Raw genomic sequence first — 24067 nt, forward strand, 5'->3', positions numbered from 1 at the left:
GTAAAGAAAATTTGAAAGGAATGAGTTAATATAATCCAACGTCTAACACATGGACTTTAAGGTGAGTTTTCCCACAGGACTATAGGGGCTAAAAGCACTACATTTAGCCCATTTAGGTTAATACAACTTTCGTTTTTGTATTAGTTTGAAAAACTTCTAACAGTAATTATCCATAAAAGACTCATATTTTTTAATTTTTTTTTATAGGAAACAATTGCTTTGAATAACATTGTTGTAAATAAACCAAGCATTACTCATCATTTTAAAAAAGAAAGAGCCTTCCAAATGGGCTTTCAATTAGAAAACTCCCACATTGTGAGGATTCTGTATAAAATGGTTGGAAGGAAGGTATTTTCATAAGGAACTGGGGAACAAACCCAAGCAAAGCCAAAAGGCATGAGCTGATAATCTACCACAAATTCAAAATCATAATAAGCTGACAATAATTTCCAGTTAGACGTTTTGATCATTCTTCTGAAGTTACATTCCAGTATGGAATTCACCCACGAATGCACACAACTGGGGAATTGACACACAAAAGGGCACCAAAAACTACTCTCTTCCCAAAAATTTGCATTGCAATTCTGACATCTGGTTATCTACACACCTTCTAGTTTGCAACATAACGTTATAAGCAATAGATACATAAGTTTATGTTGCTATTCCTGTTGACAAGTAATTATTTTACTTATTCGCGCTACTGTTGTCATGAGTTGCTCGGCTTGACTTCTGGGTGCAATTAGAGGGATTCAGCAAACTGTGGGGCGTCCAAGTCTAGTTCTTGCTTCATGATGCAGTTCATAAACCAATCACTACTGAAAGTCCATATTCCTTTCTTCACAGCTGAAAGAGCTTCCTCCATGTCCTCTTCACACACCAAAAAGATGGTCTTTGATGCTTGATTTAATTTGTCTACTCCACGGATTACCTGAATTCGTAAAAGACAGGAAGGTTTCAAAGAAACTTACTGAAAAAGGTCTAAAAGCCAGATGAATAATCACAATTCATAAACAAGTTTTTGAAAGGAGAAAAAACCCAAAGGGATCTAAGGGGAAAAAAACGAAGAAGGAACCCCAAGCCAGGCTGGTTTCAAAGAGCATAAAACATGATTAAAACAGCATATGAACAACTCCCAGTAAGAATTTCAGATATAAAAATGTGGTAAAATAGTACTGAAAATCAATTTTGAGCTGCCAAGGAAAAAAACAAAAACTCACATGATTGGTGATGAGAATCTAATAGAGAACATATGCATGCAATTGAATTGAGCCTGGAGACTGGTCGAAAGATTAAAACAAGATGTAACAAGTGTGTGGTCAAGAAAGCTGTTAGATACATAACCAGAAGTAAGCAACCAACATGAATCTAACAAACCAATTTGGCTATCTGTATACACGGTGTCAAGTCAAACATTAGGTGCATTTTTTTCAAGATAAGTTGAAAAATGATCTAATAAAGCATTTGGTCACTGCCAAAAACGTACAAAAGTAATGCAACAATAAAAATGCTACATATGCATTGGTTATGTCATGCTTTTATTTCCTTCTCTTTGTTAATTATTCCAATTAAACTTGACAATTGGATTACAGACTAAATCATCAACATTTGTATTGATACGTAACAAGAATTTGCTTCCATGGTGGAAATTTAATGCTTTTAAAGTACTTTCTGCCTTAATGCCAATACAAATGTTCCATGTGGTGGTGCAGTTCTATTGGCCAATAATCTGACTCATCCATATCCTAAGAACTTACATTTCCACCAGCAGACCTTATAATGGCTGATAGGGTACCAACTGGGGGTTGAAGATGAGCTGCAAGGCATACATTATAGCCATGAAGCAAAGCTTGGGGTCTTTCTCTTGCCCTCTGAACTGCATACTTCAACTCAATTCTATACTTCAACTCATAGTCTTCATCTTTCAAAATAAAAGGCATTTCATCTGTCCATTACAAAGGAAAACCATTATACGGGCACAATACATTTAAGTGCTCAAGTAGGCAATAAAGGAAAAAGGCCACGTGGGGCTTGTGACTCACCCACAAATCTTCCCTCCCGGAAACTTTCTTTTAGCCAACTAGGTGAAATTATCCAAGCTCTGCAAAACAGGTAACATTTACCAGTTACAACAAAACAACCAGCATATGCCGGAGCCTAATTCAAGTAAACGGTATTGGTGGGGTTTCCTAATTTTATGGACATTATCACTCACAAGAAAGTAAGACAGTTTGACTTTGACCAATTAGCATCACATAGATTCCATACATTACCCAAAATGAAAATGCTATGTACTAGCAAAGTCTAAAACTGTCCAGAAAATTGAACTAAAAAAGTACCAGTACCTACTAAACTCTTCTTTGAAAGAAAATAAATCTGTTTAGCAGTGTCCTAACCAATATACTACATGAAAAGGAGTAATGACCATAGATGAGATTTTATGAAGCCCAAATGGAGTTCCATGTGCAATTCCATATATGAACTTCTCTTCTGCTCAGCATCATTGTTAATGAGTTCTCACCCATTTTCATGGATACAAAATTGCAATAATATAAGGATGTTCTGATCATTTCAAAAAGCTGTCACAAAAATGTCTTCCAAAATTTGGTGGTAATATTTCTCCCAGTAGCTATTATCAAGCCCCCCAAACTCCACCTGCCCTTTGCAAACCCATTGTCTTGCTTTCTTTGTTTGCAATGGTACTTTTGCTGGAATCATTCATTGTTGCATCACCACGGATCAATCTTGGCACCCCTTTTTGTCTACATTTGTTTTCTAGAGTTTTCATACCTGAACTGCGCAGCACTCATGAATAAAGCATGGCTGACCTTAAAGCAGTCATGAATTTTTGTTTTCAAATACTCAACAAGCAAAATGCACTTCTTCTGTGGGAAATATCTTGTCCAATCTTCCCCCATATCAAGTAGCATAATTGATTATCTAACACTTAGATATATAACTCATAGAATTGAATCCAACTTTTATACTCCTTGCTATTTCTGAATTTGTTTCCAGAGTAGAACAAGAGCTAGCCAGATCTGCATCTGATAGCTTTTATGGTCTCAGTGTAGACTAATACATTTACTGTGGTAACAGATAGTGGTTCTGACAATAGATTTATAAACAGAAAAAAAATGCAAAAACATGGATCAGTATTCAGATTGAAAAAGCATAGTGGGCTACAACACATGCATGCTGAATATTGATTTACTAAAGATACAATAGACAGTATAGAATGCAAAAACAAGAATGAAAGAACAAAGAAGTAGAAGCAGCGATATATCATTCGAAAGATCTAAGAAACTGACCCTGAACAGAGAGCAGTGCAGAAATTCAAAGTTTTTCTCACTTTCCCTGTGACTACATGTGTGCAGAGACTTCCATCAGAGGTGACAGTCCCATTAAGGTCTTCAATAATCTATTCACAAGATGAAAGCAACAGTAAGAAAGATCAGAGGAATAAATCATGGTACTAAAAAGAGCTTTCACCAAAGATTAATGTCTGATAAAGCAAGTACTGAAATAAACAACAAAAATGTATACAGTCTCAACCGATGCATAAGGACAAAATAATCTACTTGTGGCAAGGTAAACAGACTTGCAACCAGACTTGAACTTCAACCTTTTAGTGGGAGAATGTAACCTAAGCCAGCAAATTGTCTCCTAGAAAACAATCAGGCGCATGATGAAAACAAAGTAAAGTTACACCTTTTTCAAACACCCTCCATCCATTAAAGCAGGAATTTCAAATCCAACACAAGTAAATGCTACGATTGGAAAGTTATGAAACTTATCTTCAAGAAGAGAACTATGACTCAATAAATCATCAAGAATATTCTGCGGACATTTATGGCTGTGTGGATATAAGAATTTGGAGCCTGAATCCATTGGCGAAAGTACACATTTCCAAAATCAGAGGCTGACATATATTATTTCTAAAACCATAAGTTTTGTGGTTGTTAGCAAAGATTAAGTTCACGATGAGAAGAGGTTCACATGATGTGTGCCATGTCACAAGCTTGGGAGAATGTAACATGCATGAAGCAATCGCCATTACCTCTTATCAGTCCAAATTACCCACAACTTGTGCCATGCTTAAAGAGGAAGATGGATCATTTCAAAACCGCCAAGAGAAAGAAAGTTAAAAAAAGGTCACCAATACAGATTTAACTTACTCTTCTAGCAGAATTTGGAATCTTTTGTGAGATTATAACTAAAAAGTTTTAAAAAAAAAAAAAAACTTTGAAATATTGGTAAAATTACTTTATAAGTTGTGTCATACAGGTTTGCTTCTAAGTCACAATCTCTGTACCTTACGAGGAATATATGTCTCAGTACCCAGTTTTGAAAAATACCAGAATAAATTGCATATTTTCATGAAAAATGTAAGAATAAGACGGTTACAAATAGCCAAACGTCTCTCTGAGTTTCACATAAGCCAGAATCACACAGGTACAACAATGTACTTTTTTGCTAATACTTGTGGACATCATCAAACTATATACTCCTTGGGACATCCAAATGGGATCCACGGTTAATGAAGTATAGAACTGGGCATACCTTGGATAGAGTTGATTTCTTAGCATCATTAGCAATATTCATCAACATGATCCTAAAGCTTTTTCCTCTCGATACTGGTTCCTGGTTGCCATGATCTTGTAAGAAAATATTTAGTTGGCATTCTTCAGTTGTCTTTTCCGTGAAACTATTGCTGAAGGGATCCCTAGGAGCCACTACTGCCAAAGGTCCATCACAGGATATTCCATGACTTTCTGAAACAAAATCCAACGAATCTAATTCACAGTCAACTTGATAACCGCCCTTGACTTTTTTTGACTTCAGTGATGTACATGAGGATTCCCAAACCCTCTTTTTTCCACTTCCTGAAGAACATGAGCAATGCTTCACATCAGTATCGACTCCAAATTTAGTTACTCCTAAACAGTTAGCCATATTGTTGTAATCCATGCCCAAATGAACAAGGCCACGTGTACCTTAAAACAAAATGGAAACATGACAAGGAAAAAAAAAACCATTGGTAAGAATTAAGGTTGTAACAGGAAAGAATATATGCTTGTACATACAAGTTTACTAGGTAAATTCTACATGTTAGCAAACTTTGGACTAGTTCAAATCTACCTCTTTCAAAGTGGGTCCATTTTGAACATTAATAAGGCACAAAAACACAAGAAATCCTGCAATGTGGTCGATTCCAAACATGGGGAAAGATTAATTAATTTAGCCAATTAATTTTACTGATACTGTATGTTTGAACAATAGATCTACGGATAGTTGTGGTAGAAAACGAACTAATAGTCTCACACACTCACTCCCCTGTGGTGATTAAAAAAAAAGACATTCTGCAATAATTCTTCATTAAACACAAATAATGGGATTATACGTACCATCCACTTGAAATCCATCTTTCACCGGGCCTTGAGGATGAGAGTATTCAGTTATGGCTGTTATCTGATTCACCGCCTCGGAAGGAACAGAACATACTTCCTTACTTCCAAGAGTACAATTGTGAACGGTAGCAGAGGGCAAAGAATGCTCAGTACGCCTTAATGAAGAACAAAACTTTGGCAGCTCTTCAGGGTTAGCTGAGGTGCCCATGTTAAGATGAGAAACCATGAGGGTCGACCCACCAGGAAAGCATAATGCCCTACGAATGTCAGCCTTAATAGGCAGCCTACGAGCTTTACCTTTGGAATCAACCTCACCTATCGACACAAAACCCTGTATTTGTTGTCCAACTTCAGTAAAGTTAAGTACCAATATTACACACTAGAGTGAAAACGAATACTGATTCCTAAATTTGAATGGTTAAGTACCAATATAACACACTTCAATTGTTCTTCCAAAGCAACTTCAGATTAGGAGAAAAGCCATAGTATGGCTATTGAAAAACTTTTTTTGTGTGCAAATATTGAACAAACAACTAACTCGGAGAATTTCTGCAATAAGTCTTATAATAAGCACCATTCATGACATACCTGTTTAACCCAAAATCCTTCAGATTCCTTGTCCCCCCAACAAAATATAGTACGAATACCAACACTTTGCAATCTCTTTTTCAGCTCCCTGTACAGGAGGCTTCCAATCCCCTGCAAGTTACTAAATCCGCTCAACTAACTTCAATAGAGAAACTCTTCTGCGAGTCGAATAAAGCTAATAGCATGAGACCATGCCAAAAACAAAGTTGATTGACAGGTGTTGCCAACATAATTTAAATTATAAGCGAAGCCAATTCTTCTATTAGAAACCAAAATAAGCGTTATCATTCATCAAAATACAGATTAAGATATCAGTATAAGAAAATAATAACAGAACTGCATAATAGCCACAAAGCCAACCATAGCAACTGTGTTGAATAGTATCAGAACTGGAACAAACACAGAACCTTCCTTTGGTAGATTGAGCTAACAGCTGTGAGGGGAACCTCGGCATATTGGGTATCTGCGGGAATTATTTGATAAGTAATTGCAGCAACCACCTGTGAAGAGATAAATAACAAGTACATCATTATAGGAGAAAATAGTTCAGTTCATCTTTACATAAATAAATGTACATGGCTTCTGTTTACAGCCCCATATTTCCGACAAACTCAATTTTCTTGCTACATACTTCACTGCTGTCTTTTAGACTCTTACATCCATCGGCCATCGCAAATTCGCAACAAAGTAGCTTGTAGAACTGTCCACTACAGTCGTTCGCTATCATGTAATCTCTAGTAAACTGAGAGCACATACCTAATGTCGAAATAGAAAATGAATGTCGACCAAAGCAAGCATACCTCTCCAGAATCTTCTTTAGACTTGGATTTGAGAAGTAATGTGCAATATTTACTGCAGAGAGAAACAATGTGAAACTTTCTTTATCAAAGAAGATGTGACTGGAACTAGTTAATCATTGGTCAGCAAAATTCTACCTGTGCATTTGACATGCTAAGATTTTGGGGGGAGATTTTAATGGTAGTCACCATGAGATTTGGCAAAGTTTAAAGACAAGGATTTATTACTGATGAGAGATGAGGTCAGAATGCAGCCACAAAAGGATTGCAGGGAGGGCTTTACCCATTTGAAACACATCTTTCAAGGAACATCGATTGCTTTCCAGTATTTGCAGCATAATTCATGGCAGGTAGCTCTTTCGCATATATCATAAGTACTTCCTGCAGCACCATGAACCAGAACATATAAATTGACCAGAACATATCAAGAAAGAGAGCTCACTAGAAGAGAATTTATGCAACAGAAGCAAGGTAACAAGAAGTGGAAAAGGAACTTAAGTCAAATAGAAGTAGCAACTTGATAGTTAGTACGTATAATCAAAGAAAGGTTCCAAAATTAGCAACAAAATTACAAGTACGGAAGTACCCAATAACAATAATCTGGTCCCGAGAGGCCCGAGATACAGACATAAGTGGCATACATCATTAAATAGTGAAGGCAACCAGCCTTTTTTAGACATCGATGCTCTTTAAAATACCTACTCCCGACATGAAAAGGGCATGATCTGTGTCTCTTCAAAGTACAAATTGCAAGCTACAAGCATCGTCAACTTGTCATGAGATCTGAAGTACCTCGGGCTGGTGTAATGGCATAATGTGCCCTTGTACCCAATTTTATGCAAAAAATTAAACATAACAAAAAAAATTACAAGCTACGGGCCTGGGTCGTGGATAACCCAATCCCGGTGGGGACAGGATGGTAGACCAAAATTATACCCTTCAAGGTTGAAAAACGGGCAGGGCATATGGCATATTCAGGGTTCACGGATGCGATAAGCAGGGAAACAACCCACCCTCCCGTGTTGGCATTCCTGGTTCCAATGGGTTGTAAAACAAACCAAGTTACTTCGGCTCTATGACTGTTTTTCTAAAAGCTTGTTTAGTTTAGAGTTTATTTCAAAGCACACCAAACAAGAACAAATTTTGGAAGGTCATTGACTTTCTGTGCTGGGATAGCAGTCGACAGCATAATTTATGTGCATACTCTAAGTCCGTATAAAGAAAATCAAGCTACTTGACCTCAACACGATTGAAGATTGTTTGAGATTGGCATGAAAGATACATAACCCAAGCATAAACATACTCTTGAAACCTGTTAATTTTTCAAGCCAAACTTACATGACACTATGACACTACTCAGCTCAAGTCCTCGACTAGTTTAGACCATAGCTCTAAATGCCTCATACCGCAGTGACAAACTAAACCACATTGTATATTCCAATATGAGCATCTAAGTAATAAAAGGGCACAATGCTTTTCAAAATATCTTTGCTGCCTTTGCATGGTGCTTTCCCATAGTTCATGATAAATACTAGACAGCAGCCACGCATTAGTTAAGTTCCAATCCCTATTATTTAATTTCTTAGTTCATGATATTAATTAAGTTCAAATCCCTATTCAGCTATTCCAAACAAACAACAATGAACCATAGTCCAAAAAAAACAAAGGAGAGTGAAAGTTTTACCTGAAGCTGAGACTTGGATTGGCAACCTACATCTTTGGGGTTGAAGAGCACAAAGTCACCACTCCCTAATTGAAATTATCAACTCATCAAAAGGATCGGATCTTGTTTAACAATATAAGTGAACAATTCTCACAACCAAAAAAAAAAAGCAAACAAACCATTTGATTACCTATACAACTTTCCTCAGTTCCAGGATTATGGAGATCATTGCAGCTCTTTTTATCCTTATCCTCTACTACTGCAACAAAAAATCAAATTCAAAGAATCAAAAGCAAGAAAAAGTCTGACCTATAAACAAATAAAAGGTACACCCACTTAAGTATCCATTATTGATACACCACTTAATATACCAACCACATGTTATAGACCATCATCAGATGTGGTCACTGCCATGTTTGGCGACACATCAGAAGATATCCAAATATTATCAACTTAACATTACCAAAAAAGGAAGAACAAGCAACCTAAAACATTGTGGAGCAGTAAGAAGCTAATGCAAAAGATGGTCCCTTTTGGAATTTCATCCTCTTTAGTCGCACTCCCATTCCTATTGAAAATATCAAATGTTCAACATTCCCATTTATTCTAACTTGTGAGTGCAATCATATGCAGGGATAACTTTGAGAGATTAAAACTTAGTAGTTTCGAAAAGGAAAAAAATTTTGGACGTCCCAAGATGAAAAATGGATCAACGATTTGGAATGGAAGGAGTAACATTTACTACCAATCCCTTGGAGCCCTTTGAAGAAAATAAAAAGAGAAGGGACTCAAGGTTTGGCTTTCTTTTAACTAGAAGTTGCACTGCGTACATGCTATGCGTGAATACGGGGGGTGGTGGAATACTTAAGCTTGAGTGATTTTACAGTAAAATTTTTGTTTTTTATACAAATGATGATGAAATCACTTTTGTGACACAAGCTTCAGAAATTTGTTCACACCATCTGGTATTTTGCCTTTCTATATTACTAGAAGGTGGGCACACACTATGTGTGTGCGCATTTTTAGGATGACTAGAGATCATGGGGTGGTGGTTATGATATGTGGTTTTAAAAAGATTATTGTTTTTTCCCAAAACAATTATTTAATGGCAACTTAAAATAGGGGCATTGATAATGCCACTACCCAGGGGAGTGGCAAAATCAATTTCATATCGGGTTTGATAATGCCACTCCCCAAGTTGATAACCGCACTCCCCTTTTGGTGGCATTATAAGTTTGAGGAGTGGCATTATAAATTCCCTAAAATAGCCATAAATACAAAGGCCTTGTTCGTTTGTTAGTTTTTGATATTTTAGTTTTGATAATGGGTGGAAAGAGAATTAGAGTAATGATTGAAAAGAGTGACAATGAGTAGAGAGAGATAGAGAGAGAAATGAAAGTAATAATTGGAGAAATTGAGTAATGATTGAAGAGAGAAATATGATAATGATTAAAAAACTAAACTAAAACAAAGTTAAAAAGAAAAACGAACAAAGCCAAAAGTTTTAGAGGGGCAATTATGAAATTACTTTGGTGACGGGGCTCCAAATGAGACACCAAACTGGTGCTCTACATTTATATATTATCGTTTTCCGATCATCTTCAAAGAGACTAAGCAGAGAACAATGAGAGATTAATTGCTGTCGAAAAGAAAATCCATGAAACCAGTACCTGATATTCTGATTTTCGCGTATCTGGAGAGAGTGATTTGAAGGCTGTTCTCATCCAATTTAGAGGTGAACTTCTTCGCATCAACAACAACCTCGCAGTTCCCTGAAAAAAAAAAATCTCATCAGAGAATATTAGGGCTAGAAAAGTTGGTTTTCCGTGCAATAGGATTCTAGGGTTTCTAATGAATTTTGGCAATCCTTACCGATTGAGATTGGAGATGGAAGTGAAGGCGAGATCCTTTTGGGCGCCATATTACGTGGGGAATTTTGCTTTGCTTTGGCTTTGAAAGTGGAAGGAACCGCAAAGCTATTTATATTTGTGGGCGGGAAAGAGCGCTAATTGTAATTTTGAGCGAAGTTTAGATGTAGCTAGGTAAAATCGACATACTTGCGCGAGAATTCTATTGAAATTTTTTAGTTTAGTTTGGTTTGTAACCTTGGCGCCTCTTTTTGCCCTTTTGAAATGGGGTCCAACTTTGAACATGATTACGGAGTACTACTAGTTTGTAACCCTGAAAAAAAAAAATCGCATCAGAAAACAATCACACAACGCAAACGTGTCATTAAAGAAGCAATTCTGCTACGCATACAGACTAGATAGACTGTCCGTACGTACCGATGGCACGTGGGGCTTATTTCGGATTCCGCAGAGATAATTCGATCTGTTCAGTAATTAAAAAATTTATTTAGTGGACTTGTGAAAAGTTTAATGTGATATGTGTAGGTGTTCAATCCGATCTTCTATTTTTTCATTCAAATTTCAGATCCGTGAAAAAACGAAAGATTGAATCAATCATCTACATATATCGGATTGAGCTGATTTTTCACAAAGCCCACTTAATTATTTTTTTACAATTATTGAACTATTCAAATCATCAGTGCAGAATCCAGAATGGACCCCACATGCCGTCGGTACGCACGGTCGGTCTCCCCGCCAGTTTCCTTAGACTTTTCGTTAAAGAAGCTTCCGAACTCAAAGTCCAAGTCTCAAACTTCACACCACGAAACGAACTAGAGGAAACTCTTCCTCTTCTTTGGTACAACGGGTGGGGTTCACATACGTAGGATCCGACAGATCCGGGTCGGTTTCCCCATAACGAACTTGTTCATACTCAAGTCCAGCCCATCAATAGTCGGGTTTCGTAATATGCCTAGATCCAACCCTTTTAATATTTCATTTCTCAAGTCTGTCCAACTAACCCGTACTTAGATATAAACTAACTATTCCAACTATCATAAATTAGAGTTTTTAACCATAATAAATATAATAATTATAACAAGACCAAAGAATACATGTATAACTGTGCATTAGAGAAAATTGTATTGTGTTCTTAATTTTTTTTTGAGTATCAATATATAATTCACATCATTGTCATTATTTTATATAAGGTAGACTGCACATCATTGTCATTATTTTATTTATTTTGTGATTTCACACCTTGCAAGCATATTGTGTTCTTAATTTTTTTAATTAGCATCAATATATAATGCACATCATTATCATTATTTTAATTATTTTGTGATTTCACACCTTCGAAGCACAACTCTGTGAACAAACAACGCAAAAAAACAAGGGAGGGAAGAAATTGTTAGGACTTACTAAGCGGTACCGAAGTGGGAAAAACAACACAAACCGATCGCAAACATATTAGATAATTCTAATAGTGGAGGTGCCTGTTTGGTTGCAGTTTTTGTATGGAACTACTATTAGTAGTATTATCCCATCATTATCAATCAGTTTTCTCATATTATGTATCCTCGTCCAGGAGTAATGCAGTAAACATGTACAATAGTTTGATAAGTTCGATTTCTCTTTTTTATATGTTACAGCCCCTCTCCCTCATACAATCCTCTATCCTATTCTATTGTTTTTGTATATTTTGGCCCCACTAGAATAAAATAATGGTCCTTCACATTGTCACACGTCACGTCACTTATAATCGTCCTCCTCATACTCTTGCAAAATCCAAAATAATGATATAATTAAACGATTAATTTGATTCAATTTTCTTTGGATACAAATTCATAATCTTAAGAGATTACATTTATTTAATTCTAAAATGGCCTTTGCATCCAACGAGAAAATTCTAATTTGTGATATGATATGGTGGAAACTGTAACAACCTCGTCAAGTCATGCACAACTAAATGAGGTGACATTTAAGTGCTCTTGGACAACCAAATTAAAAGATATTGAGCGCTCTTAGAGTAATGTTCCACTAGACTCACTATGAATTACATGTAACTTTGTCTCTCAAAATACGCACAAAACCACACATGGAAGTCCATCTACAAGTTCTATGCACGGTCCCTAATACATTTCTCAATCTCTCTCTCTCTTCCAAAGTCCAAAACAAACAACTGCTTCATCATAATTTACATATCAGAGGGCATAAGAAAATGCTGCAAGTACCTAAGAGCATCATCAACACTCGAATACCTCCAACACATTACGTTCATCATCCCTACACCCACCTTCTCCACCACCACCTTCCCACCGCCACCGCCCTCCACTCCCCGTAACCTCAACCTCAAGTCTGCCACCAACCCGCTTCCCGTCCCACCACCGCCGGAACAACAACCACCCGGTGGCGGAAGCTCCTCCGTAAACCACCCATCACTCCCCACGACAAACCCCCCTTTCCCCTTACAACAATCCATCATGGTAAAAACCCCTTTGTACCCTTCCAACACCACATTCCACGTGACTCTCAACCCATCAACCACAACCGAATCCCCACCACACATGTCGATATCGATATCGAACCGGAAAACCCCGTAGTTCGGATCGAAACCCAGTTCCGACACGGGTTTCACCGCGGTAAAAACGCGAGAACTCCCGTCGTGAACACTAACAGAGAAGACAAGGTTGCCGAGACAGAGGGTGGGTTTGGGGGGCTTCCGAAGGCGGCGGTCGGCGGAGGCGCGACCGAGGGTGTAGAGGCGGCGGAAAGGCACGGCGACGGAGGGGGAGGGGGAGCGGTGGAGGGAGGAGAGAGAGGGGAAGTGGGTGGAGACAATGGGTTCCCATAAATGGTCAGAGGACATGGAAACAGACCATGATTTGGACACGCAAGAGGAAAGTGCCAGGTTTTTGGGGTCTAGGTGGGTGGCAACAAGAACAAGGACTTCCCATGGACATGGAGGAGGCTGGCTGGTTCCAGAGGGTCTCTTCCTCATTGACATTTTTGGAATTTTTTTTGGTTTTTTTCCAAATTGTTTATTGTTTGTTGGGTTAGAATTTGTTGGGTTATTTGTACAGGTTTTGACAGGTTTTGTGGGATGTAATTTGGCTTTGACACGAGTAACTTTGTGGGTTGCGTGGCTGTGACACGTGGTGGTGGTGGGGCGTACTCGGATTGAATCATTTGCGTGTGGGTGACGCATGTAAGGGGTTGTTTGGCATGTGCTCGAATGGATAATCTCGTGGAAGGAGTTGTTTTGGCGTGTCCTGTCCATGCACATTTTTTCTTCCAATCATTCTACCTCTACACCCAAACACATACCTATTTATACACCATCACTCACAATAGAGGTAGAGCCCGCACACACTACACACCCAGTATATGTGGATCCCACCTCTATTGTGAGTGAATGTGTAAATGGATGTGTATTTGGACGTGGAGTTAGAATTTTTGTTTTTCTTCTTCAATAATTCAGTTGCAGCGTTTTGTTTTTTTGTCTTTAATTTTGCAGCTACTAACACGGGACCCACCCTCAGCATCGGGGTCCACAAACATTTACACAAACAAACTCATTCATACTCCGTATTTAAGTGTGGAACCCACACATGTATAGACCCCAAACTTAATATGAGTGATTTAATTTTGTGTAATTATGTGTGTAAGTATTTGTGATAGTAGCATAATTATAGTAGCATAATTATATTCTTATTTTTTTATCGTGGGTATAACGGGAAGTGAGGAAAATCAGATATTTGTTGGGAACTCTCTTTTCCCCCTCTCACTCCATTCGCCTTAAAGCATGTACACCAATGAAAATGTAAAAATATTGATTAACAGTGCATTTTTTTCATTTTACCTATTTACATCTCTCTCAACACACACCAATATTATCTATTTTACCTAACTCCAATTAAAATATATATTTTTCACTCATTTTTTTATTATCTTTATTGTTTAAAGAGAGGAGAATTAAAGGAGGGAGGAGAGAGAGAAACAAATAATAAAAAAAGAAAGGAGTATGAATAGTGCATAGGTAAAAATAGAGAACAACTATTCACAAATGCATTTTAGCTCATCTTTTAGCTCATTTGGTGTAGACTATTATTTATGTTTTTCTTAGGTAAAATAGCAAAAAATGTATTTTTGCCCATCTATTGTACTTGCTCTTATTTGTCTAGTTTTGAGCTATTCATGGCCGGTTTTGTTTGGTTTGGTTTAGGGTCGGCCAGGGGGTAAGCCTCGCAAGCCAGCGGGTTCGGGTAACTCCCGGCAAGGGGCAACAAAAAAAAATCTCGTAAATAGAAAGAAAAAAAAAATCCAACAGGAAAAAAATTTAGGGGCATAATCCAAAAAAAAATTACAAAATCAAAAAGAATTGGAAATATGTAGTTTCCACCCGCTTTAAAAATTTATGATACTTAAGAAAATTAGGAGGTTAAATACATAAGGTGTTCTATGCCTGGGGTAAATAGAAGATAAAAAGAAAATTAGAAGGGCAAAAATTAAAAAGGCAAACTAGGAGGGCATATAGCAGGAAAAAAATAAAAAAGGGGACGGGATTGCAATTTATTTGCCCCCAAATTTTCGATACCTGGTGTGGACTGTGTAGTGTAAACTCTAACTTAAATTGAAGGAGACATACCCATCAACTTTCAGGCCATCACATTGGACCACGAATAGTTTTGTTTCTCCAATCTCCATCACAGATGGGCGACCCTGCTTGAGATTCTTCGACGCCGAGTCGCTGAACGCCAAAGTTGAAAAAATTGAACTCAACTTTTGTTTCTCCAGTTCTCCTCTTTCTCGCCTCGTTATTGACGGTAAGTAAGTGAACTTTCTTTCTTTTCTTTAATCTTTATTCGGTGCTAGTCTTACTATTAGTGAAGCTTTTCTTTAATCTTTATTTCGGTTAGTGCGTGCCTTTAGTGGAGCAACGACAAAATAAATTAATATGGATTGGTTAGTTCTTTTGACTGTTTTTTGACTGCAACAGAATAATTTATTCGGTTACACGGCTGTACACATTATATTATTAATTTTGTGAGTTTTTAGTGGGATTACTTGTCTTGAATTTTTGATAGTGAGGTATACTAATACAAGTACTATGACGAAGATTGAGAATGACAAGAATAGAGTGAGAATTGGCAAACAAAAATTCGGGTCTTAAAATAGAAAAATGAGGCAACGAAAAGATGCAATGAAAAAATCACTAGTGGGTTCAATATCTAGCCTATTTGATGCAAAAAAACAAAAATCTCTTCTTTCAAGTCAAGTTGAAGAAGCAAGTAATGAAGAATTTGGAGAGGATGATTGTAATGACCCTGATTTTCAGTAAATAAAATTTTCATTAAATATTTAAATTTTGTTTTAATTACTTGTTTTTACTTTTAAAAATTCTTTTTAATTTCTAATAATCCGTCATAATTAGATTTTAGTCCTTAAAATTTATATTTCTTGGCTAGAAATCCTACATAAGTAGAGTTAGTTTTTAACCGATTAGTTGGAGAAACCGAACTACATGAAAGAATAATGATATGAGCACTAACACAATTATTTCTCAAAATGAGACGACTATTTAGATCTGAGAATGACAGAATAAAGAATGCAGAATTAATTGAATATGCTGATGTGCAAGAACAATTGAACCACTGGACAATTCCTCCAATACGTCCTTCTATTATATATGGGCATGGTATGTTCGAATTCAGAAGTAGCATGGCAATAAAAACCATGGAAAGAACAGAGAGCTTAGAGCTTAATGATAAGATAATTTTATGGATCGTAGTGATCTAGTTGCACACATGCGTAATTATAAATATGTTTATATTGGTTTAGTACAAATTGCACTAAAACCATTAACTTTGCTTGGAATGGATACTTGCCTTCAGGTAACACTTAGAGGTGGTAGGTATAATAATTGGAGAGCTTCAATAATGGAGGCTTCAATAGCTTTGAATTGGGTTTTTTTCCAAATTGTTTATTGTTGGGTAGAATTTGTTGGGTTTTTTGTACAGGTTTTGACAGGTTTTGTGGGATGTAATTTGGCTTTGACACGAGTAATTTTGTGGGTTGCGTGGCTGTGACACGTGGTGGTGGTGGGGCGTACTCGGATTGAATCATTTGCGTGTGGGTGACGCATGTAAGGGGTTGTTTGGCGTGTGCTCGATTGGATAATCTCGTGGAAGGAGTTGTTTTGGCGTGTCCTGGCCAATGGCCATGCATATTTTTTCTTCCAATCATTCTACCTCCACATCCAAACACATACCCATTTAGTACATTTACACATCATCACTCACAATAGAGATAGAGTCCGCATAAACTACACACCCATTGTATATGAATCCCACCTCTATTGTGAGTAAGGGTGTGTATTTAAACGTGGAGTTAGAATTTTTGTTTTTCTTCTTCAATAATTCAGTTGCAGCGTTTTGTTTTTTTGTCTTTAATTTTGCAGCTACTAACGCGGGACCCACCCTCAGCATCGGGGTCCACAAACAAACTCACTCATACTCCGTATTTAAGTGTGGAACCCACACATGTGTAGACCCCAAACTTAATATGAGTGATTTTAAATTTTGTGTGATTGTGTGTGTAAGTATTTGTGACAGTAACATGATTATCTTCTTATTTTTTTATCGTGGGTATAACGAGAAGTGAGGAAAATCAGATATTTGTTGTAAACTCTCTTTTCCCCCTCTCTCTCTCCATTCGCCTTATTCGGCTAGTTTTGAACTATTCAGGGCCGGTTTTGTTTGGTTTGGTTTAGGACCGGCCAGGGGTAAGCCTCGCAAGCCAACGGGTTTGAGTAACCCCCGGCAAGGGGCAACAAAAAAAAAATCTCGTAAATATAAAAAAAAAAAAAGAAATCCAACAGGGAAAAAATTTAGGGGCATAATCCAAAAAAAATTTACAAAATCAAAAAGAATTGGAAATATATAGTTTCCACCCACTTTAAAAAATTATGATACTTAAGAAAATTAGGAGGTCAAATACATAAGGTGTTCTATGCCTGGGGTAAATAGAAGATAAAAAGAAAATTAGAAGGGCAAAAATTAGAAAGGCAAACTAGGAGGGCATATAGCAGGAAAAAAATAAAAAAGGGGACGGGATTGCAATTTTATTTGCCCCCAAATTTTCAATACATGGTGTGGACTGTGTAGTGTAAACCCTAACTTAAATTAAAGGAGAAATACCCATCACAGACGGCTGACCTTGCTTGAGATTCTTCAACGCCGAGTCGCCGAACGCCAAAGTTGAAAAAATTGAACTCAACTTTTGTTTCCCCAATTCTCCTCTTTCTCGCCTCGTTATTGACGGTAAGTACGTGAACTTTCTTTCTTTTCTTTAATCTTTATTCGGTGCTAGTCTTACTGTCAGTGAAGCTTTTCTTTAATCTTTATTTCAGTTAGTGCGTGTCTTTAATGGAGCAATGACAAAATAAATTAATATGGATTGGTTAGTTCCTTTGATTGTTTTTTGATTGCAACAGAATAATTTATTCAGTTACACGGTTGTACACACTACATTATTAATTTTGTGAGTTTTTAGTAGGATTACTTTTCTTGAATTTTTGATTAGCGAGGTATACTAATATAGGTACTATGACGAAGATTGAGAATGACAAGAATAGAGTGAGAATTGGCAAACAAAAATCCGAGTTTTAAAATAGGAAAGTGAGGCAACGAAAAGATGCAATGGAAAAATCACTAGTGGGTTCAATATCTAGCCTATTTGATGCAAAAAAAACAAAAATCTATTCTTTCAAGTCAAGTTGAAGAAGCAAGTAATGAAGAATTTGGAGAGGACGATGTGAATGATAATCATCATCCTCTCCAAATTTTGGTAATCATCAAACACTATAATCGGGTTTCATTTTGATTATAAATTTTTGATGTAATTTAAGCTAAAGGCACAATATAACCTAATTTTTGTTATTGTTTTTTTTTTATAAACTTAATACTAAGTGGGCAACCAAATTCGAGGTTGGGCTTGGACAACCCAAACGTCGGGGCCGGCACTGGAACTATTGTGTACCTGATTGTTCTTGAACATAATATTGTTTTCTTACTCCTATTAGCCTTGTAACAATTTTAAGATTAATGAAATTTTTTCGCCATTAAAAAAAAAAAAAACGTCTTGCATAGTACTACGTTCAATGGCAGTGAGCCAGTGAGAACTATATCAATGATTTTTATGGGTTTGTAATAGGTCCACAACGGCCCTGGAGGATAAGCGATGCATGCGAACTAATCGTATTGTCCATAGCTTCGCATTTTAAGTGTTCTTAAAATGTAAACTGGAGTAAAAAATATACCAAAATTAACTAGCTGAATGTTTACTTACTTAATTATATTCGAATTTACCACTTCTACCTCCCCGCCTCTGCCTCCGCCACCGCCACTACCACCACCCAATTGCGATATGGCCCACCCTCCATATGGGCCACTAGAATGTACTTCTTTATGTGAGTATCGGAGTTCACGAAATTATGTGGCTCTTGCACGTGTCGAAGCAATACACTATGGGCTAGTTTTTCGTACCGTCAGGTGTATATAAGAAAGAGAAGATACAGGTGATAGAGCAATGCTAGAACCACAAACACTAGGGGTAGTCTTCTATTAATTTTTTTTATATAGATGTAAATCAACCAAGTTACTTGAAGTTTCAAACACAAGCGCGGATTAGAGATATACGCTTTGATAACAAGATATGGTGGATTTAAATTACACACAGATGGAAATCACACAATAAATTGAAATTAGGAATTTAGTAGTAGTATAATTTTGGCGTGGCGCTTTGGGTTAGAAAACCTTGTGCTTTTGGTAGATACAAGGAAGCTACAGGATTGTGGAGGTTCTCCGGGGGCCGTGCTTTTGAAAAGTTTGATGAATCAAGTTGTGCATAAACAATCATGGCCTCCGGTAATATAGTAATTCCCCAAAAGAAGTCGATTTTGTTACCCCACATTGTAGTTGCATTTGGGGAAAATATTCTTTGAACTTCCTTCACAACCCCACTGGTAGATCACCAAGAATATAATAGCCAGACCATCACGCAAAGCTTTGACAGAGAAGTTCGACATGTCAGCTCGGTAATGTGGCCGCCAACATAAAAGTGGGTTCCTGGCCCTGGAATCCTCGCTAGAGTAGGCCTTTCTCTGTATGCTTATTGCAACTTCTTTTTTTACTTCCGCTCGAACCAGCTTCACCTGGGTGTTCCGATTTCTAGAAAAAGAAGATAATTTCAAGCTCAAATATAATGAAAATGAGAAATATTTTTTTAATTTTTTTTTGCACCGTTTAAAATTTCTCAATGAAATCTATCAAACAAGATCCATATTAGTAGAAAAATTATTTGCATAAACACATAATTTTTGAGCTTGAAATTACCTTCTTTTTCTAAAAGTTACTTTTTTCAAAAAGCGGAACACCCTCTCAGTTTCGTGATCCATGCCGTTTTGGCTAGGTCGTTTGGTAGCATAGTCCATAAGACTCTTGGCAGCTGCCATGACACCACCCAAGTCTTGCATCCTGACACCACCCAAGTCTTGCATCCATATGGATAAGACAGCCGCCATGACTCTCAACTTGAGACGGGCCCATAGGTAAGCCGAGCATTATAATCCATCATCTCTGAGAAGAACTTGCATTTAGCTCATGCTTGAGCTCCTCTTCCGTACGATCACAACCCACACTGCATCTCCCTCTCTCCACACCATATCTCAAGGCTTTACAAAAAAACCTCTGCAGGTTAATCAACAAACTTGACAATGATAATAACTTTCAAATATAACATACTTCGGAAAATAGCCAAATCAAGATGGTTGTTGCACAAATCCGGGATATTGTGCATGGTCTATGACTGTCAATCGAACCTTGGAATGTAGAAAGTCTCACCACCGTGTGCCACAAACACAAACTGAATCGCTAGGAACATCAAGTAAAAACAATGGCAACAAAACAAGTTTTCCCTTTTCATTCAAATTCTACAATCCCTTTTCTTACAGTTTCTTAAAGTCTTATGGAAACTAAGACAAGAAGTCAGAATGAACAAGGCTATACAAAGACTTGAAACCTTGCTCTATACAGAAACTATATCGACAAACTACTCTGTTGGCCGGTCTAGATGAACTGCATGCTCAATTCCAACGAGGAGACATTTAGCGGGGCTGCTGAATGCGACGGTGGCTGGTTTTTGGGCCAACACTCTTTGCTGGCTTCTCCCAGTGTTTTGCTGGTTCAAGGGATTTGGGACTCTTCTCCTTGAAAGAATTTGACAAACTCAGGCTTCTCATCATCGCATCTGCCATTGCAAAATCTGTTCTCCAAACGAAAGAGTTAAGCAAGAGAAAAACTAGGGGTACGGAACACCAGAGTTTGACCATACCGAAGCCAATTAAAATGGAAGACCATTTTAAAACGGGAGGAGAGAGCAGATTTGCTCTAAGTTCTTGCTTCTGTGCTAAAATTAAATTTTGGCTTCCAAATATATAAGCACCATCAAAAGCAGTTCTGTAATTTCCAAAACATTCATACCAATTTTAGTTACTGAAGGTAAATGATTTTCTCTCCTCATTTTTCAATTTATTTTTGTCTTCGTTGATGAGAATTTAGAATACCACCTTCAATGTGAGAAAAGCGGATGGCCAAAATTGTAATCACAAAACAATAAAATGGGAGTGCGTGAAAGCAAAAGCAAAGTTAACTATCTTAATATCTAAGTACGATACCATATGAACAATGCCATCAAACACAGTCAAGGAGTGCTGGGAAAGAGTTAATGTTCCTCACCATTTTCAGGGACTCCCTTCATTGTGGTGAACGATGATCTATTTGCATTTCCAGCTTCAGATGACTGGATGAATTCTTCGAACTGAGCCTCCATACTTAGGAACTCCTCATCAATGCCAAGATCAATTGAATCCGGCAACAGAGCAGCAACATCATTGCTGCTGAACTCATCCTCAGTATTTCCATAAAATCCATCCTCTCCCTGGCGCTGGCTAAGCCAGTAGTCACGGAACCATGCCGCGCTGTTAACCAGATCCCACCATTCTGGCGAGAAATCCTCCACTTGCCGAACAGCAGCAGGGATGAAAAGAGGTGCATTAGGGTTCAACGTAGATGCCATCCCACCTTTTAGTTACTCCAAAACGTCCTTGATTAGTACAACAAAATTACCTGAAGAAGTACACATGTATCAGAAAACACAGACAGAGAATGTATCAGGTACAACTCGATGGTATCCGAGAAAAACTTCAAGTTTTCCCACAATAGGCGTAAATACGTCATGACAATTCGCAGTTTTCGGTCAACAGCATTGAGTTACGATATTCCAATTGGTTTACTGAAGTTACAGGTAATCAACATACTCAACCTCTATTAAATTCAAGCATCTTTCACATAAGTTGAGAACTTTTTAACAGATAAAAAATATCGGATGTTAGGTTCGAACCCAAGGATAACCACTTCTTGAATCCAATCCAACTGTTACATCCTACCTATAGAACTTTCCCTCTAAGTCAAGGGCTCTCTTCAACGAAAAACTATGGGCAGAATAATCAGACGAGACACACCAATGACGAAAAGAAACCCTCAAAGACAGACAAGTTCATGGTAAAATACAAGTACAGAACTAATTCAAAATTCAACTGCTATCTCAAACTCAGACCCCATCTATCCAGAGAAAAAATGAATAAAACAAAACTTGCCATTATAGGAACAACATTTTCTTCCTCTTTCATGCCTGAACGCAGACAATTAACCCAATTCAAAGCTATAAACAGCAGATCTTTCATGCCTGAACGCAAACAATTAACCCAATTCAAAGCTATAACTAGCAGATCCTAGGAACTAAAACGATAACAGTTTTGTTCAATTTGCAATCAGACCTCGCAATCAAATTAACCATCGGATCGGGAAAATTACAGCATAAGCCAACCACAAACTCTAAGAGATGAAAAACATCTGTTTGATAACCAGCATCTTGAAAAATGAAAATCGTAAACGGAACTTTGTCCGATTTCCACAAAATTCATCAATAACACAACAAATGAAAATGTAAAGAAAACAAGAGCAGAAGCAATCACGGCACCTAAGATCAGATCAAGATACAAGTATATCCAAAAAAATAACACAGATACTTACAAATACACAACAGAAATCACCATCCACACACGTATATTTTTATCAATTCAAAATATGAGCATATCAGATTTCTGGTCAAAACGAAGTCCTCAGAATTCAAAACAGTGAAAACCTAATTCGACTTCACAACAACAGCAAATCGAAACCCTAAAACCAATACAAAACTTTAACCAATCAATTCCACAACACAGAATCGGTAAAAAAAACGCCGTAACACATCAGATCTGTGGATCCAAACAAGCCAAATCGAAATCGAAACCAATCGCTACGATTCGTATATAAACTCCTATAGATATATGCGCGTATATAGAGAGAGAACTGTACGTGTACCTGATGAGAGAACGAAAATATCTGAAGGTTGAAATTCCGAAACTTTCTTTCTGACCATTCACCGCAAGATACGCGTAGCGATATAGAGTGTGTATTTATAGAGAGGGAGAGAAAGAGAGGACCGAACCTAGAATATTCGGATAACGAGCCTGAGGCTCGGAATTGCCGGACGAGCCCATTGATTACTGTGTGGTGTGTCCACCGCTCAAAAAGACTGGATTTTTGTTAGGGTATGGATCCTCCCCAATCCCTCTGAGGGACTAGATGGTCTTGTGAATTTTGTTTTTGGGTTCTTTTCAAACTCATTTCAATAATCGAAAACGTTAATTTTACAGACATCATTGAGAATATTAGTCGTATTAAAAATTATATTGTATTCGGAATACATTTATATCAAAAAAATTAGTTATTATCCAGTGTTTTAATGTATTCAAAATCCATTTTTATCAACATAAATGTGTTCCAAAATAACTCAAACGATGTCCGATAAATACGTTTTCGGCTTGGCAAAAGTTCTTGACAATGTTCGAACAATGAATGTTAGCGATTATTGAAACAAGCCAGAGAAGACCCGAAACGGGTAGAACAAGACCGTCCAATTCCTCAAGAGACTCGAGAGAATCTTATTTCATTTTTTATGTACTACATTGGATTGTTTGAGACATCTCGATGATCGAAACCATTCAATTTGTTTAAAATATGTTTTAAGGATGTAACAAAAAATTAACTCAGTCAAATATGGAGAGGAGCTTAATCAATTCGTTCATTTTTTTAGTGCCTAAATTTACAGTTACCAATATTTAGACAAATTGATTAAGCCTTTACAGATATTTAATTGAGATAAATTTTTTTTAAAATGATTAAGAAATATTTTAAACAAAAATAATAATAATACCAAAATTGTTTTTTCTTTTGCCAAAACTCGTGCATTAAAGCATTGCACAAGATTATTTTATTTTGTGCCAAAACTCTCTGTACATAAGACCTTGCATCACACACAAAAACAAAAACAATTTTAACATAAGCAACGCTCATTAAACAAAATGAACTGCTCGACGTTTATTTGTTGGAATCCAAAATGGATCAACACAATCCAATGCAAATTTACCAAATGGTGTGTATTCAGAACCAATGGGCTCTTGTCCATCAGTTGGTAACTCCATATGGAAAGTTAGGGTTGGAGCCCTGTCATGGCCGTTTGAGAATCACGACTACGAATAACTTCTGAAATTCTTATATACTAACCTAGTAACACTTTGTTAATATATATAAAGGAGGGAAAAAT

At 37.1% G+C, this 24067-nt stretch overlaps 3 protein-coding genes across 5 annotated transcripts; all 3 read right to left on the reverse strand.

Moving 5' to 3' along the window:
- Window positions 1-408: 408 nt before the first annotated feature.
- LOC131323488 (uncharacterized) lies at window positions 409-10604 on the reverse strand. 3 transcript variants are annotated; one of them, XM_058355308.1, is made up of 14 exons: window positions 10326-10604; window positions 10124-10225; window positions 8644-8712; window positions 8475-8539; window positions 7074-7171; window positions 6794-6845; window positions 6401-6493; window positions 5994-6104; window positions 5403-5736; window positions 4558-4991; window positions 3306-3415; window positions 2040-2098; window positions 1755-1942; window positions 409-928 (listed from the first exon to the last, which is right to left on the reverse strand). In XM_058355308.1, the coding sequence occupies exons 1-14, from the start codon at window positions 10372-10374 to the stop codon at window positions 740-742; spliced, it is 1953 nt and encodes a 650-aa protein (XP_058211291.1). In that variant the 5' UTR covers window positions 10375-10604; the 3' UTR covers window positions 409-739. The 3 variants fall into 3 exon arrangements, with proteins under 3 accessions (XP_058211291.1, XP_058211292.1, XP_058211293.1); XM_058355309.1 differs by having other exon boundaries at window positions 4558-4880; window positions 10326-10600; XM_058355310.1 differs by lacking the exons at window positions 7074-7171; window positions 8475-8539; window positions 8644-8712; window positions 10124-10225; window positions 10326-10604 and adding an exon at window positions 6929-6999.
- Window positions 10605-12304: 1700 nt separating this feature from the next.
- On the reverse strand, window positions 12305-13382 carry LOC131322456 (probable F-box protein At5g04010). The gene has a single exon (XM_058353779.1). It carries the CDS (start codon window positions 13305-13307, stop codon window positions 12498-12500), a length of 810 nt encoding a protein of 269 aa, XP_058209762.1. The 5' UTR covers window positions 13308-13382; the 3' UTR covers window positions 12305-12497.
- A 6873-nt stretch (window positions 13383-20255) lies between these two features.
- On the reverse strand, window positions 20256-22949 carry LOC131324081 (protein EARLY RESPONSIVE TO DEHYDRATION 15). The gene is made up of 3 exons (XM_058355903.1): window positions 22783-22949; window positions 21097-21486; window positions 20256-20623 (listed from the first exon to the last, which is right to left on the reverse strand). Exons 2-3 carry the CDS (start codon window positions 21434-21436, stop codon window positions 20466-20468), a joined length of 498 nt encoding a protein of 165 aa, XP_058211886.1. The 5' UTR covers window positions 21437-21486; window positions 22783-22949; the 3' UTR covers window positions 20256-20465.
- Window positions 22950-24067: the final 1118 nt, after the last annotated feature.

The sequence above is a fragment of the Rhododendron vialii genome, chromosome 4a (genome assembly GCF_030253575.1).
Source record: "Rhododendron vialii isolate Sample 1 chromosome 4a, ASM3025357v1".
Taxonomy (NCBI): Eukaryota; Viridiplantae; Streptophyta; class Magnoliopsida; order Ericales; family Ericaceae; genus Rhododendron; species Rhododendron vialii.

Coding starts and splice junctions, on each gene's coding strand:
- LOC131323488 (XM_058355308.1), bottom strand. CDS start 10,374: ATGGCGCCCAAAAGGATCTCGCCTTCACTTCCATCTCCAATCTCAATC. Junction 10,226..10,325: donor TCCATCTCCAATCTCAATCG/GTAAGGATTGCC, acceptor TTTTTTTTTCAG/GGAACTGCGAGGTTGTTGTT. Junction 8,713..10,123: donor CGCGAAAATCAGAATATCAG/GTACTGGTTTCA, acceptor TTTTTGTTGCAG/TAGTAGAGGATAAGGATAAA.
- LOC131322456 (XM_058353779.1), bottom strand. CDS start 13,307: ATGTCAATGAGGAAGAGACCCTCTGGAACCAGCCAGCCTCCTCCATGT.
- LOC131324081 (XM_058355903.1), bottom strand. CDS start 21,436: ATGGCATCTACGTTGAACCCTAATGCACCTCTTTTCATCCCTGCTGCT. Junction 20,624..21,096: donor GAAGGGAGTCCCTGAAAATG/GTGAGGAACATT, acceptor TTTGGAGAACAG/ATTTTGCAATGGCAGATGCG.